The sequence below is a fragment of the Mustela putorius genome, unplaced genomic scaffold, assembly GCF_011764305.1.
Source record: "Mustela putorius furo isolate JIRA1106 unplaced genomic scaffold, ASM1176430v1.1 tig00003962_pilon_pilon_pilon, whole genome shotgun sequence".
NCBI lineage: Eukaryota > Metazoa > Chordata > Mammalia > Carnivora > Mustelidae > Mustela > Mustela putorius.
The window spans coordinates 12,718,757-12,732,247 of record NW_025422106.1 but is presented as its reverse complement, the minus strand read 5'-3'; the positions used below and the strand labels follow the sequence as shown (position 1 = coordinate 12,732,247).

At 38.6% G+C, this 13,491-nt stretch overlaps 1 protein-coding gene across 1 annotated transcript; it reads right to left on the bottom strand.

Moving 5' to 3' along the window:
• Positions 1–615: 615 nt before the first annotated feature.
• On the bottom strand, positions 616–1,119 carry LOC101677065 (40S ribosomal protein S25-like). The gene has a single exon (XM_045069982.1). The coding sequence runs from the start codon at positions 1,051–1,053 to the stop codon at positions 679–681; it is 375 nt and encodes a 124-aa protein (XP_044925917.1). The 5' UTR covers positions 1,054–1,119; the 3' UTR covers positions 616–678.
• Positions 1,120–13,491: the final 12,372 nt, after the last annotated feature.

The following is a 13,491-nucleotide window of genomic DNA, read 5'->3' as shown; positions in this document are numbered from 1 at the left end:
CCTTTTTTCAAAGCCTTCCAGCCTTCTGTCAATTTAGTGAGTCCTTACTGCCTACCTGTATTATTTTTTATTAAAGTACAGATTACATACAATGTTATATTAGTTTCACGTGTACAACATAGTGATCAGACAATTCTATACATTGAACTATGCTCACCTGTTACCATACAATGTTATTACAATATTATAAACTATATTCCCCAGGTTATACTTTTTATCTTCATGACTGACTATTTTAATTCCAGGATAATTAACATACAATGTTACATTAGTTTTGAGTGTACAATGTAGTAATTCAACAATTATAAACATTACTCAGTGCTCATCACAGTAAGTGTACTCTTAATCCCCTTCACTTATTTCATTCAACCACTTCCCCTCTGGTAACCATCAGTTTGTTCTCCAAGAAAATGATGTTTCTCTAACATTTGTTCTCTACCAAACCATTAGGAGTCTGTTTTTTGGTCTGCCTCTTTTTTTCATTTGTTTGCTTTGTTTCTTCAATTCCATATATGAGTGAAATAATGTGTTATTTGTCTTTATCTGACTTATTTCATTTAGCACCATACCCTCTAGATCCATCTGTGTTGTTGCAAATGGCAAGATTTCATTCTCTTTTTTTTTTTTTTTGATTTAATAAAATTTTATTTTCCAAAATGTACAGTTGGAGGATCTTGTTCATGCATCTTCACCAGCAGCTGGGGCATCTCCACCCTTGGTGTTTCTGGTGTAAATTACTTGAGCTCTGTGCTTTGAAACCAGTTTAATAAGTCCTTTACTAAGGAGCTCCTGAAGGGCTGCCCTGGCCAGGGAACCTCGAATCTTCAGTCTCTCAGAGACAACAGCTGGAGTTATAAGCTTATAGTTGGGAACTTCTTTACAGAGCTTGTCATATGTCGCTTTGTCAAACAAGACCAAATTATTCAGCTTGTCCCGAACTTTGCCTTTGGACCACTTCTTTTTGGCCTTGCCCCCAGATTTGTTCACTGGGTCTTTGTCTTTTTTGGCCGATTTTCTGGCATCCTTCTTCTTCTTGTCATCCTTGGGCGGCATAGCGAAGCTGGGAGAGGAGTGTCCACCCCTGCAGCCTCACTAAGATGTCGGACAAAAAGCGATTTCATTCTCTTTTATGGCTGAGTAATATTCCGCTATATCTATCTATCTATCTATCTATCTACCTATCTATCTCACCTCTTTTTATTGATTAATCTATTGAGAGACATTTAGGCTGCTTCCATAACTTGGCCATTGTAATAAGGCTGTAATAAACATGTGGATGCATATATCTTTTTGAATAATGCTTTTTATTCTTTGGGTAAGTATCCAGTAGTGGAATTACTGGGTCATATGGTAAAATTTTTAATTTTTTGAGGAACCTCCACACTGTCTTCCAGTGTGGCTGCACTAGTTTGCATTCTCACCAATAGTTCATGAGGGTTCCTTTTTCTTCACAACCTCACCAACACTCGTTTCTTGTACTTTTTATTTTAGCTGTTCTGACAGGTGTGCTATGATATCTCATTATGGTATTGATTCGCATTCCCCTGATGATGAGTGATGTTGACCTTCTTTTCACCTGTTTGGCCATCTGTTGGTCTTTTTTGGAGAAATGTATGTTCATCTCTTCTGCCCATTTTAATTGGATTATTTTTTCTGTATTGAGTCCCGTAAGTATAACCCTTTATTATTTATGTCATTTGCAAACATCTTCTCCATCCAATAGGTTGTCTTTTTATTTTGTTGATTGTTTCCTTTGCTGTGCAGAAGCTTTTTATTTTGGTATAGCCCAGCAGTTTATTTTTGCTTTTGTTTCTCTTGCCTTAGGAGATAGATCTAAAAAAATGTTGCTATGGCCAATATCAGAGAAATTACTGCCTGTGCTTTCTTCTACGATTTTAATGGTTTCAGGTCTCACATTTAGGTGTTTAATCCACTTTGAGTTTATTTTTGTGTATGGTGTAAGAAGGTGGTCCAGGTTCATTCTCTTGCATGTAGCCATCTGGTTGTCCCATCCCCATTTGTTGAAGAGACTTTTTCTCGTTGCGTATTTTTTTTTTAAGATTTTATTTATTTACCTGACAGATAGAAATCACAAGTAGTGAGGAGGCAAGAATATGCAATAAGAGAGGTGCCTGGTGGCTTAGTGGGTTAGGGCCTCTGCCTTCAGCCCGGGTCATTATCCCAGGGTCCCGGGCTCTCTGCTCGGCGGGGAGCCTGCTTCTCCCCTCTCTCTCTCTGCCTGCCTCTCTGCCTGATTGTAATCTCTGTCAAATAAATAAATAAAATCTTTTAAAAAATTGACAATGTAATAGCAAATCATTACTCTATGACAAAAGAGAAGAAAATATAGTTAATATATGCAAATAATATTAATGATAAATATGAAATGACACAATATTTTCCATCAGAGTGACACTGGGTAAAATAAAATGATGGAATAAGGACATTTGCTGCATAAATTTCTATAATGGGATGAATTCCTATATGTAATATAAAGTCACGTGATGTGGGATTAAACTGAAAAGCAAATACTTGAATTAAACATAATAAAGAAACTTCTGCTGAAAGATCTTTATAAGAATAGAATACTGAGCATGTTACAGACTCTCTCCGGGATGGACAGTTACCTAAGATGACTTAATTATGGTTCTGTCTAGAGGCAGGAGACTCAGTTGATGATTTCTATGCTGGTATTTTATTGTTCTATTGAAAAAAAATATAAAATCTGCATAATTTTAAATTTAAATTTATTATGAATGCATCCATTAATGATCAAATTGTTGATTTACAGATGTGAGATCAATATATTACCTGGATTTTATGGAATCCAGGTTCTTTTTAAAGATATTTATTTATTTATTTGGCAGCAAGAGATCACAAGTAGGCAGAGAGAGAGGAAGGGAAGCAGGCTCCCCGCTGAGCAGAGAGCCCGATGCGGGGCTTGATCCCAGGACCCCGGGATCACGACCTGAGCCAAAGGCAGAGGCCCAACCCACTGAGCCACCCAGGCGCCCCATGGAATCCAGGTTCTATGTGGCTTTATAGAATATCTCTCTATAAAATGCCTGACATAAAAACAATTATAAATTTGATGGTTCTTATCAATCCATTGCTTCCTTCACTTAAAGTATACTACACTGTATTAACATAGGAACATATATAAATTATTTAGGTTGGTCTTTTAACCCAGATGTGAAATTATTAATTAATTAATTTTTTCTTTTCTAAAGATTTTATTTATTTATTTGAGAGAGAGAGAGAGAGAGAGAGCACAAGCAGGAGGAGCGGCAGAGGGAAAGGGAGAAACAGGCTCCCTATAGACCAAGGAGCCCGACATGGGACTTGATCCCAGGACTCCAAGATCCTGACCCGAGCTAAAGGCAGACACCCAACCAACTGCGCCACCCAGGTGCCCTGAAATTATTAATTTAAAAAAACTACCCTTTCTAATAAAGCTATAGGAGTGTATCAGAGTTCCCCATTATTCATTCCATTTATACAATTATTTGATGCATGCAAGTAGGTAATCATTTGCAAGTCAATTTCAGATGATAAAATATTCTTAATCATTACATTGCTATAAACAATGAAAACTGCAAAGAGTCAAAGACGTTAAAAAAAACTGTTTTATGGGCATTTATTTATGGTATTAAAATGCTAGCACAAATGGGTCCGTTTAAGAATCATAAAAATGATATATACACAGTTCATAGAAAGAGAATATACCAAAAATCATTCAAAAATCTTTCAAGTGTGAAATAGTATTGTGGTATATTTCTTCCCAGTCAGATATGTTTTTTACATAAATGTTATGGGAATATTCTTTAAAGGTGTGATTAAAATTCAAGAACCAAGAAATATCTGCTTGTTCAATTAATTAATTCATTCACAAGCTTAAGCCTGTAATTGCCTGCCCTGATCCCAATACATACATAGCACAATATGTGTGTCTGAGCTGTATTTCCTCACTATATTTTGTTCTCTTGCCCTCTGGAAATTGTCTCTTTTTTTTCCTTCAGAACTTGCCCCTCTGCTCCTCCTGAGAACAATTCTATTTCATAAGCAATTTTGAGTTCCACCCTCTCCACTCTGAGCTCTGTCTAGCTGCTGACCTTGACAGAGAGCTGAGAGAAGAGGGTGCAGTAGCTACCTCTTCTTCTGCAGCATGCGATCCTGGCTAGATCCCAATGGGATGAACTTGCTACTTGAGGTTAAAGATTCAGACTTTTCTGCACGTGCAGGGCAAAAGGACAAAGCTCTTTTCTTTCACCTTCTTTTGGACAGCTCTAAGAGTTTTTGAGAGTGTAAGAAGGTTTTTTTATACCCTTCAACTTATACAAATGCCGTCCCCTGAAGTGTCTTTGAGAGCAGGGTTCACTAGAAGACACCAAGCTGTTGTTACAATCTAGCATCTAGTAATTGTTACTAATCACAATTAAACTATAGAAGTGTTTGAAAGATTTACTCTATATGCTTTTGTATATAACCAGTTTACTGAAGAATTTCACCTCAGAGGGTAGAAATCTGAAACTTTTTTCTTTTTTTCTCATGGGCTCAGCTGTGGAATGTTGAATCTCTTTCTTCCCTTTAAGATCTTGGACAAATTCTGACAACTTTCTGATCCCTATTGAGTATTAAAAGTCTAGCCCTTATTACAAATAAACAAACAACTAGGTCTGGTAAAAACTTCAAACTTAAGGGTTTTATTTAGAAACATGCAATACTTGGGGCACCTGGGTGGTTCAGTTGGTTAAGCAGCTGCCTTTGGCTCAGATCATGATCCCAAAGTCCTGGGATTGAGCCCCACATCGGGCTCCTTGCTTAGCAGGGAGTCTGCTTCTCCCTCTCCCTCTGTGCTCTCACTCTCTCTGTTAAGTAAATAAATAAGATCTCTATTTTTTTAAAAAAATTATTTATTTATTTATTTGACAGACAGAGATCACAAGTAGGCAGAGAGGCATGCAGAGAGAGAAAAAGAGGAGGAAGCAGGCTCCCTGTGGAGCAGAGAGCCCGATGCGGGACTCGATCCCAGGACCCTGAGATCATGACCTGAGCCGAAGGCATAGGCTTTACCCACTGAGCCACCCAGGTGCCCAATAAATAAGATCTTTTAAAAAAAAATAATAAACAGGCAATATTTGAAACTTACTTACACTAAAAAAGTATTCAACATTTATCTGAAATTCAAATTTAACTAGATATCCTATATTTTTATTAGCAAATCTGGCAGCCCTAATTTTAACTTACTTTCTTCCTTATCCCCCTTCCTTCCCAGGGCAGGCTTGACAACCCAAAGCTAAAAGGATATGGAGTGGGAAGGAAGCCTCATCTGCTTTCCTTCTCTCTCCTCACCTTTCTGGTCCTACTCCCCAGCTACTGGCGTTGGAGGAAGGATGAAAAAGGCCAACATCTCTCTCTCCATTATTTCTTTGGTAAATCCTAACTGGTCAAGGATACTGTGTTAGTACAAGTGGTCCAAGAAGTAGAGGCTACAACAGAGTTAGGAGTACAAGATGCTTACTAAGGAATAATGTCTACCAAAGATAAATGATAGAATGGGGGGAACAGAAAGGGAAAACCTCAGACTGGGATGCAGGTCTGACAAAGTCTCAGTCAACCAATAAGCAGCTCTGGAGCAAAGATTGCATAGTAGGGGAGTCTTGCACCAGGCAGAAGTGGCCAGGCTTTATACGTCTGCGGTGCTTTGCCACTAACTAGGGGCCACCCAGAAAAAGCACAGGCCCCAGCTCAAATTCTGCATCTAATCCCAGAGATAGCATAGCTGGAAGCGCTCAGTTAACTGCACCCCCTGTGGTTGTAAAGCAAGTTCCTTCTTGAATAGAGATTTGGGTAGCTCACCACCATGACCACCAAAGTATTTTCTGTGAGTCAGGTGTCCAACTGTCCACCTCTTCTAAGGCTACTACCTGGTTTCTATGCAGTTCTCAGTCTTGAGAGGTCTGGTTCCAGCCTCACTTTTGCCACCTCTGTCCCTGTCTCCTTTAGACTCTTGCTGTTGGGGTACCTTCAGCCAGTGAATAGCTCTGTGGGACAGGCAGCTGTCTTCTATAGCTCCCGACTCTGGAAAAATGCTCACATCCTTATTCTGATACAGGAAATACAGGCCGCTACACCAAGCCCCGTCCTTGTCTCCATTTCTCTCATATTTACTCTTCCCTCGCTCAGTCCGGCACAGGTGACAGATCAGTGTGCCGCCTAAACAGATGTGTGGACATCTGTGATACCAAAATGACAGGCACTCCTTCTTGCAGGCACCTCCCTCAAAACATAGTTTACTGGTGGGACGCCTGGGTGGCTCAGTTGGTTAAGCAGCTGCCTTCGGCTCAGGTCATGATCCCAGCGTCCTGGGATCGAGTCCCATATCGGGCTCCTTGCTCCGTAGGGAGCCTGCTTCTCCGTCTGACTCTGCCTGCCACTCTGTCTGCCTGTGCTCGCTCTCGCTCGCTCTGACAAATAAATAAAATCTTTAAAAAAAAAAAAAAAACATAGTTTACTGGAGATCTTCTAAGGATCTCCCACACTACTTGACTTGCTGTGGGGAAGGGCAGGACTCACACTTCACAAACACCACATGGCCCACCAGGCCCACGGCTCTCTCTTCTCCTACGAGAAGAGCTCATGAGATCACATCTGTTTTCTTGAATGAAAGACAAAAGGGCAGAGTTTGAGAGCACACTCAGGATGTATGTAACCTCAGTGTAAACTTATATGAAAGTCATTCTTCATGCATATTGTATAGGAAAACAAAGAATTGAAAACTACTGTTTCAGTATGGGAGGTTCCTCAGAAAGCTAAAAGTAGAACTACTCTACAACCCAGCAACTGCACTATTCAGTATTTATCCAAAAGATACAAAAATACTTATTCAAAGAGGCACATGTACCGCAATGTTTATAGCATCATTATCAGCAATAGCCAAATTATGGAAAGAGACCAAATATCCCTCAACTTATGAATGGAGAAACAAGATGTGGTGTAGAGATATATAGATAGACAGATAGATAGATAAATATAGATATAGATATAGATATAGATATATAGAGATGTGGGGTGTGTGTGTGTGTATATATATATATATATTAATCAGTGATCAAAAGGAATGAAATCTTTCCGTTTGCAAGAAATAAGTCAGTCAGAGAAAGACAAATATCATAAGATTTCACTCACATGTGGAATTTAAGACAAAAAACACATGAAAATAGGGAAAGGGAAGGAAAAATAAAATAAAAACAGAGAGGGAGGCAAACAATAAGAGACTCTTAAATGTAAAGAAAAAACTAAGGTTTGCTAGAGGGGAGGTGGATGGGGGCATAGGCTAAATGGCTGATGGGGTTAAGGAAGGCACTTGTTGGAATAAGCACTGGGTACTATATGTAAATGATGAATCACTAAAATCTACTCCTGAAACCATACTATACTATGTTAACTAACTTGAATTAAAAAAATAAGTAAGACTTTTAAAAACTACTGTTTCAGAGGCAAAATATATAAACAGACCTGGAAACAGTTAAAATTTGGATTTTTTGTGTGTGTTTTTTTTTTTTGACAGAGAGAGATCACAAGTAGGCTAGAAGCTGGCTAGCTGGCTCCCCACTGAGCAGACAGCCCCTATGCAGGGCTCCATCCCAGGACTCCGAGATCATGACCTGAGCTGAAGGCATAGGCTTAACCCACTGAGCCACCCAGGTACCCCAAAATTGGGATCTTAATTTAAAAAAAAGAAAGGAAGGAAGAAAATGGTATCATAAGTACTCTCTTAAACTTTAGGGAGCATACAGATAAGAAAAGGAGTTAATCAGGGGCACCTGGGTGGCTCAGTGGGTTAAAGCCTCTCCCTTCCGCTCAGGTCATGGTCTCAGCATCCTGGGATCTAGCCCCACATTGGGCTCTCTGCTCCGCAGGGAGCCTGTTTCCTCCTCTCTCTTTGCCTGCCTCTCTGCCTACTTGTGATCTCTGTCTGTCAAATAAAGAAATAAAATCTTGGGGCGTCTGGGTGGCTCAGTGGGTTAAAGCCTCTGCCTTCGGCTCAGATCATGATCCCAGGGTCCTGGGATGGAGCCCCGCATCGGGCTGTCTGCTCCACGGAGAGCCTGCTTCCTCCTCTCTCTCTCTCTGCCTGCCTCTCTGCCTACTTGTGATCTCTTCTGTCAAATAAATAAATAAAATCTTAAAAAAAAAAAAAGATAAAATCTATTTTTAAAAAGTAGTAATCAGAATAGAGGATATTTGTAATTTGCTTTTCCAGCATTTATTATTTCTTTTCCATGTCACAACTTAGGGTTTCTGCATACAGCTGCACAGGTTGTACATTGAAAAATTTCAGTGGTTGTACACTGCAATCACATCACAGACTATGTGAATTGTGACCCTTGAAGTTGTGCAGTATACAATATTTAGAGGAGACCGGTCACAGCCCTAATTTTCCTTTGTGATTCACTACTCACCCCATCACAGTCAACATGATCTGATAAGATACTACCCCTGGACCTGGAGTTAAAGCACGACCAGGCCTAATGCATCCCATTTTCCTGGCCAATGGTGGGTACATGAACGAAATTTAATCAGTCCAAGCACAGTGGATCTTAAGACTCTTGACAGGAATGTACATTCTCATGCCATAATTTTCCAAATGAAAACCCTGACTTTTTTTTTTCACTTAACAATAGTACCTAATGAAAACAGCAACTATCAATAAAATGTGTCAAAATGAAGGAGTTAACTTTTTTCCCAAGCAATAATGGTATCTTCATTAACATAATGACTCTCTTATCTGATCTCTATTGTGCCCACTTGACACCGCTAAGATTGGGTTGCAAAGGATCTGCTAAATATGGTCTTAGAAAAAAGATTTTCTTTGACCAAAATGGAAACTGAACTGGCATTGCCTTAATCTCTGAGTAACCAGTCAAAGCTAATACAAATAGACCTTTATGTATCCAAGACAAGGAGTTCCCATCACTACAGGTGATCAAACCTAGGCAGGGTGATTGCTTATAAAGCACATAGTAGAGGAGATTCAAACATCCACTGGGGGTTTGGAATATTACATTGCCAAGGTAATGTCTTCCATGTGGTCTTTTAAATAGTAAAGATATTCAAACATATGCACACAAACAGAAACATGATATTCTGAGAATTAAATAGATTGTGTTATCGATCTAGCTCCAAAATTTTTTGGAAGAACTAGGGTGTGAAGATGCTTTCCTTTACAGGGTATCATTCAACTGAACTGTGATGCCAGTATGTCAAAATTATGAACCAGATTCTTGGGTGATTTTTCTTCACAATTTTGTTGAGATAGTCTAATTCTTTGTGCATTGTGTTATTTTTATGTTACTAATTTTAAATTTTATGAAGTCTTCTGCCATATATTTTCCCCATGTAGCTATCTAAAAAGCAAATACACAACATGATGACTATTTTTTTGGTCATTTATGTCTTTTGCTTCACTGACTTATTTACAGATTTATAATTCATTGAATTTTAGCTTGGAAATTAATGCTAAATCAATACTTTGTATAAATTATGATTTTGTCATAAATTATTTTGCAATAGACTGACCGATGTGATGTAAAACTCTATTGTATATAAATGAAAACATTAAGCAAGTTGAAGGCATAAAATCAGCTAGCACCCTAGCATAGCAGCTTGTGAGTGAGAAACTATATAGCATTTTTATGTAGCATATGGGAAAACTGTGCAGCATGGGGGTTTTGAGTATTAATTCTACAGTTGTACTAAATCTAACATGTCAGTCTCTATCTACATTCCAGCCAGATTTAACGTGCTATGTTTTCGCTGTTGCATTGAATGCTGAATTATCTAAGATGGTGGTGTTTGAGGGAGCCCATCTTCATAAAGCAAGTCTAGACCACTTAGCATCTATACATGGAAATGATTTTAGCTACCAAGTATTCTAAAATGTAGGTTTTTTTTTTTACATATTTAGGAGTCCTTCCAAATAAAGTATGTATTTTAATTCTACCCTGGTTAAAGCATTTACTCTCTATGTAATGTGTAATTAGCATCATGGACAATGACACCTTTTTTCTAGGCATGATGGTTGGGAGGCAGGCTACAGTTTTTCAGATATAAGAAAGATATTACATTTTAAAACATTACAGTAAGACATTGAGAACATATTTAGATCCTTATAGATTTAAGACCCTAACTCGGGAGCATAAAAAATTAATTTCATATCACTAGACTTAATTCCTATTTTGAGCCTCTATTCCACCCAATAGCAACTTAATCTCAGTGAATCCAGAATGTTCCCCTCCTGCCTTTCCTGGGCTGTACCTAAGTTCCAGAAGTGGACATGACATTGAGGCCTCTGGGCCGCATCTATTCAAGCTGCCATGTGTTCATTCCTATCTGGGCCCTGCTAGGTATTGGGATGCCTGACTGGTTTTGAGAGTAGGGTCTTTCTGGGTCTGCTGGCCTTTTCAATAAGGTGGGGTCTTTCTCAGGCCTGTTGCCTACACATTTCATGTTTACATTCATGAATGCTCTTTCCTTGGGTCCACATCCTGCAGGGCCCATAAACATTTTATTAGTCGGGAGTGGAGTAAGCAGACTCACCCTTCATCTATTCTTCCAAATCCACTGTTGATGGCATGAACTCCGTATCTTGAATCTTTTAGGCCTTGGGTTTTTCAAACTCAAAAGTTCAGGTTCTTTTAACTCAAAAGCTTTTCACTTTTATCATCCTTTGCTCAAGGAAATGAATGTTGATGATTGCAGAGGAGTGGGGAGTAGATGGAAGGGAATATTGTTTCACCATTTAAGTATGCTTCATTCTGTTGCTCCTTTGAGCTCCCTTCACAATTTAAAAAACAAAACCAACCAAACAAAATCCTTTTACATTACTACTTCAGGCTTACCATGAATACAACTAGATTTATATCAGATTGAATTAAGTGTGAAATTTGTTAAAATTGATAGCTGTTTGTTTTTTCTGACACAGTTTAAAATTCTGAAAGAAAATTCAAAATAGCAAACTACTACTAGCTCTCATTTCTATCATCTGAGTACATAGCATATGCTAGTGCTATGCTATAAACACTTGCATATATTTCCTTATTTAATTTCTATAGCAACCTTATGAAGGAGGGTATTAGTCCCTCATTTTATATATAGAAAACTGAGGCACAAAGAGGGCAACTAACTAGCTCAAGGTCACACACAGAACCATGTAATACTGCCACGTTATACTATGTCACTGAAGAGTAAGGCTGGAATCTGGCAACTGTGTTATTATGTCTCCATTAAAACATTTAAGTCCAGGAAGAAGTGCTCTTTTGAATAAGAAAAGCCAAGAAGTCCTTAGTATGGCTGTCTGGATCCTGGTTCCTACAGCTTATATGAACCAGGACTTACTATATGAGTAGAATAAACTGGTTTAACTTCGTATAATAATTTCTAAGGTCAATTTGCAACATACAAAATTATATACATGAGGAAAACTACAAAACCCTGATGAATGAAATCAAAGAACTAAATAAATGGGAAGATAGAGTCCATGTTCATAAGTAGAAAAACTCAGTGTTGTCAAGATGCCAGTTCTTCCCAACCTGATCTACAGATCAATCCATCCCAACCCAAATCCTAGGAAATTACGTTGTGGATATTGATAAACTAATTTTGAAGCTCATATGGAGAGGGAAGAGACCCAGAATAGCCAACTCAATATTGAAAGAGAAGGACACAGGGATGCTGGGTAGCTCAGTCAGTTGAGCATCTGACTCTTGATTTTGGCTTGGGTCATGATCTCAGGGTGGTGAGATGGAGCCCCCCACTGGGCTCCATGCTGGGTATGGAGTCTGCTTAAGATTCTCTCTCTCCCTTTCCCACTTCCCCTTTCCCCACCATCCCCCACTCACTCTCTCACTCTCCCTCTCTTAAAGAAAAAAAAGAGAGAAAGAGGATACAGTCAGAGGACTGACACTACTTGACTTCAAGATTTACTATAAAGCTACAGTAATCAAGACAATGTGGTATTTACAAAAGTATAGACAAATACATCAATCACACAGAATACAGAGCCCAGAACTACAGTAAACTGATAATAATAATTGTAAACAAGGGGCACCTGGATGGCTCAGTCAGTTAAGCAACTGTCTTAGGCTCAGGTCATGATCCCAGGATCCTGAGATCAAGCCCCACATTGGGCTCCCTGCTCAGTGGGGAGCCTGCATCTCCCTCTGCCTGTCACTCCCCCGCTTGTGTGCGTGCCCTCTCTGTCAAATAAATAAATAAAATATTTTTTAAAATAATAATAATAATAGTAGTAAATAATCATAAAATAATTATAGCCAACTGATTTTTGACAAAGGAACAAAAGCAATACATTGGAGAAAAGACAGTCTTTTCAAAAAATGGTGCTAGAACAACTGGACATGCACATGAATCTAGACACCAATGTTCTACCCTTCCCAAAATTAACTAAAAATGGATCACAGACCTAAATGTAAAACACAAAACTATAAAACTCCTAGAAAGCAACATAGGAGGAAACTTAGATGACCTTGGATTTGGTGGTGACTTTTTAGTTGCAAGATCAAAGGGATGATCCCAGAAAGAAAAAATTAGTAAGCTGGACTTCATTAAAATTAAAAATTTCTGCTCTGCAAAAGATACTGGCAAGAGAATGAAAAGACAAGCCAAATAGTGAGAGAAAGTCTTTGCAAAATGTATTTCAGATAAAGGACTGTTATTCAAAATACATAAAGAACTCTTAAAACTCAACAATAAGAAAACAAACAACCCGATTTAAAAATGGGCCAAAGACCTTACCAGACATCTTGCCAAAGAACTCAAATAAGCATTTGAAAAGATGCTCTGAATCATATGTCATCAGAGAAATGCAAATTAAAACACTATACAACTACACCACACAACTATTAGAATGGTAAAATCCATAATACTGATACCAAATGCTGGCAACAATGTGGAGCAACAAGAACTCTCACTCATCACTTCTGGGACTACAAAATAGTATAGCCACTTTGTAAGGTAGTCTGGCAGTTTCTAACAAAACTAAACATACCCGGGGTGCCTGGGTGGCTCAGTGATTTAAAGTCTCTACCTTCAGCTCAGGTCATAATCCCAGGATCCTGGGATCGAGTCCCACATCAGGCTCTCTGCTCAGCAGGGAGCCTGCTTCCTCCTCTCTCCTCTCTCTCTGCCTGCCTCTCTGTCTACTTGTGATCTCTGTCTGTCAAATAAATAAAATCTTTAAAAAAAAAAAACTAAACATACCCAAACCAAACAATCCAGCAATCGGGCTCCTTGTTATATACCCAAAGGAGTTTTGTATGTTAGTGAATGGACAAATAAACTGTGGAACATTCAAACAATGGAAAAGTATTCAGCACTAAGAAGAAAGTCATGGAGAAAACTTAAATGAATATTACTAAGTGAAAGAAGCCAATCTTCAGACTGTACAATTCCAACCATTTGACATTCTGG

Excerpts from the sequence above, each read along its gene's own strand:
- LOC101677065 (XM_045069982.1), bottom strand. The coding sequence starts at position 1,053 with ATGCCGCCCAAGGATGACAAGAAGAAGAAGGATGCCAGAAAATCGGCC.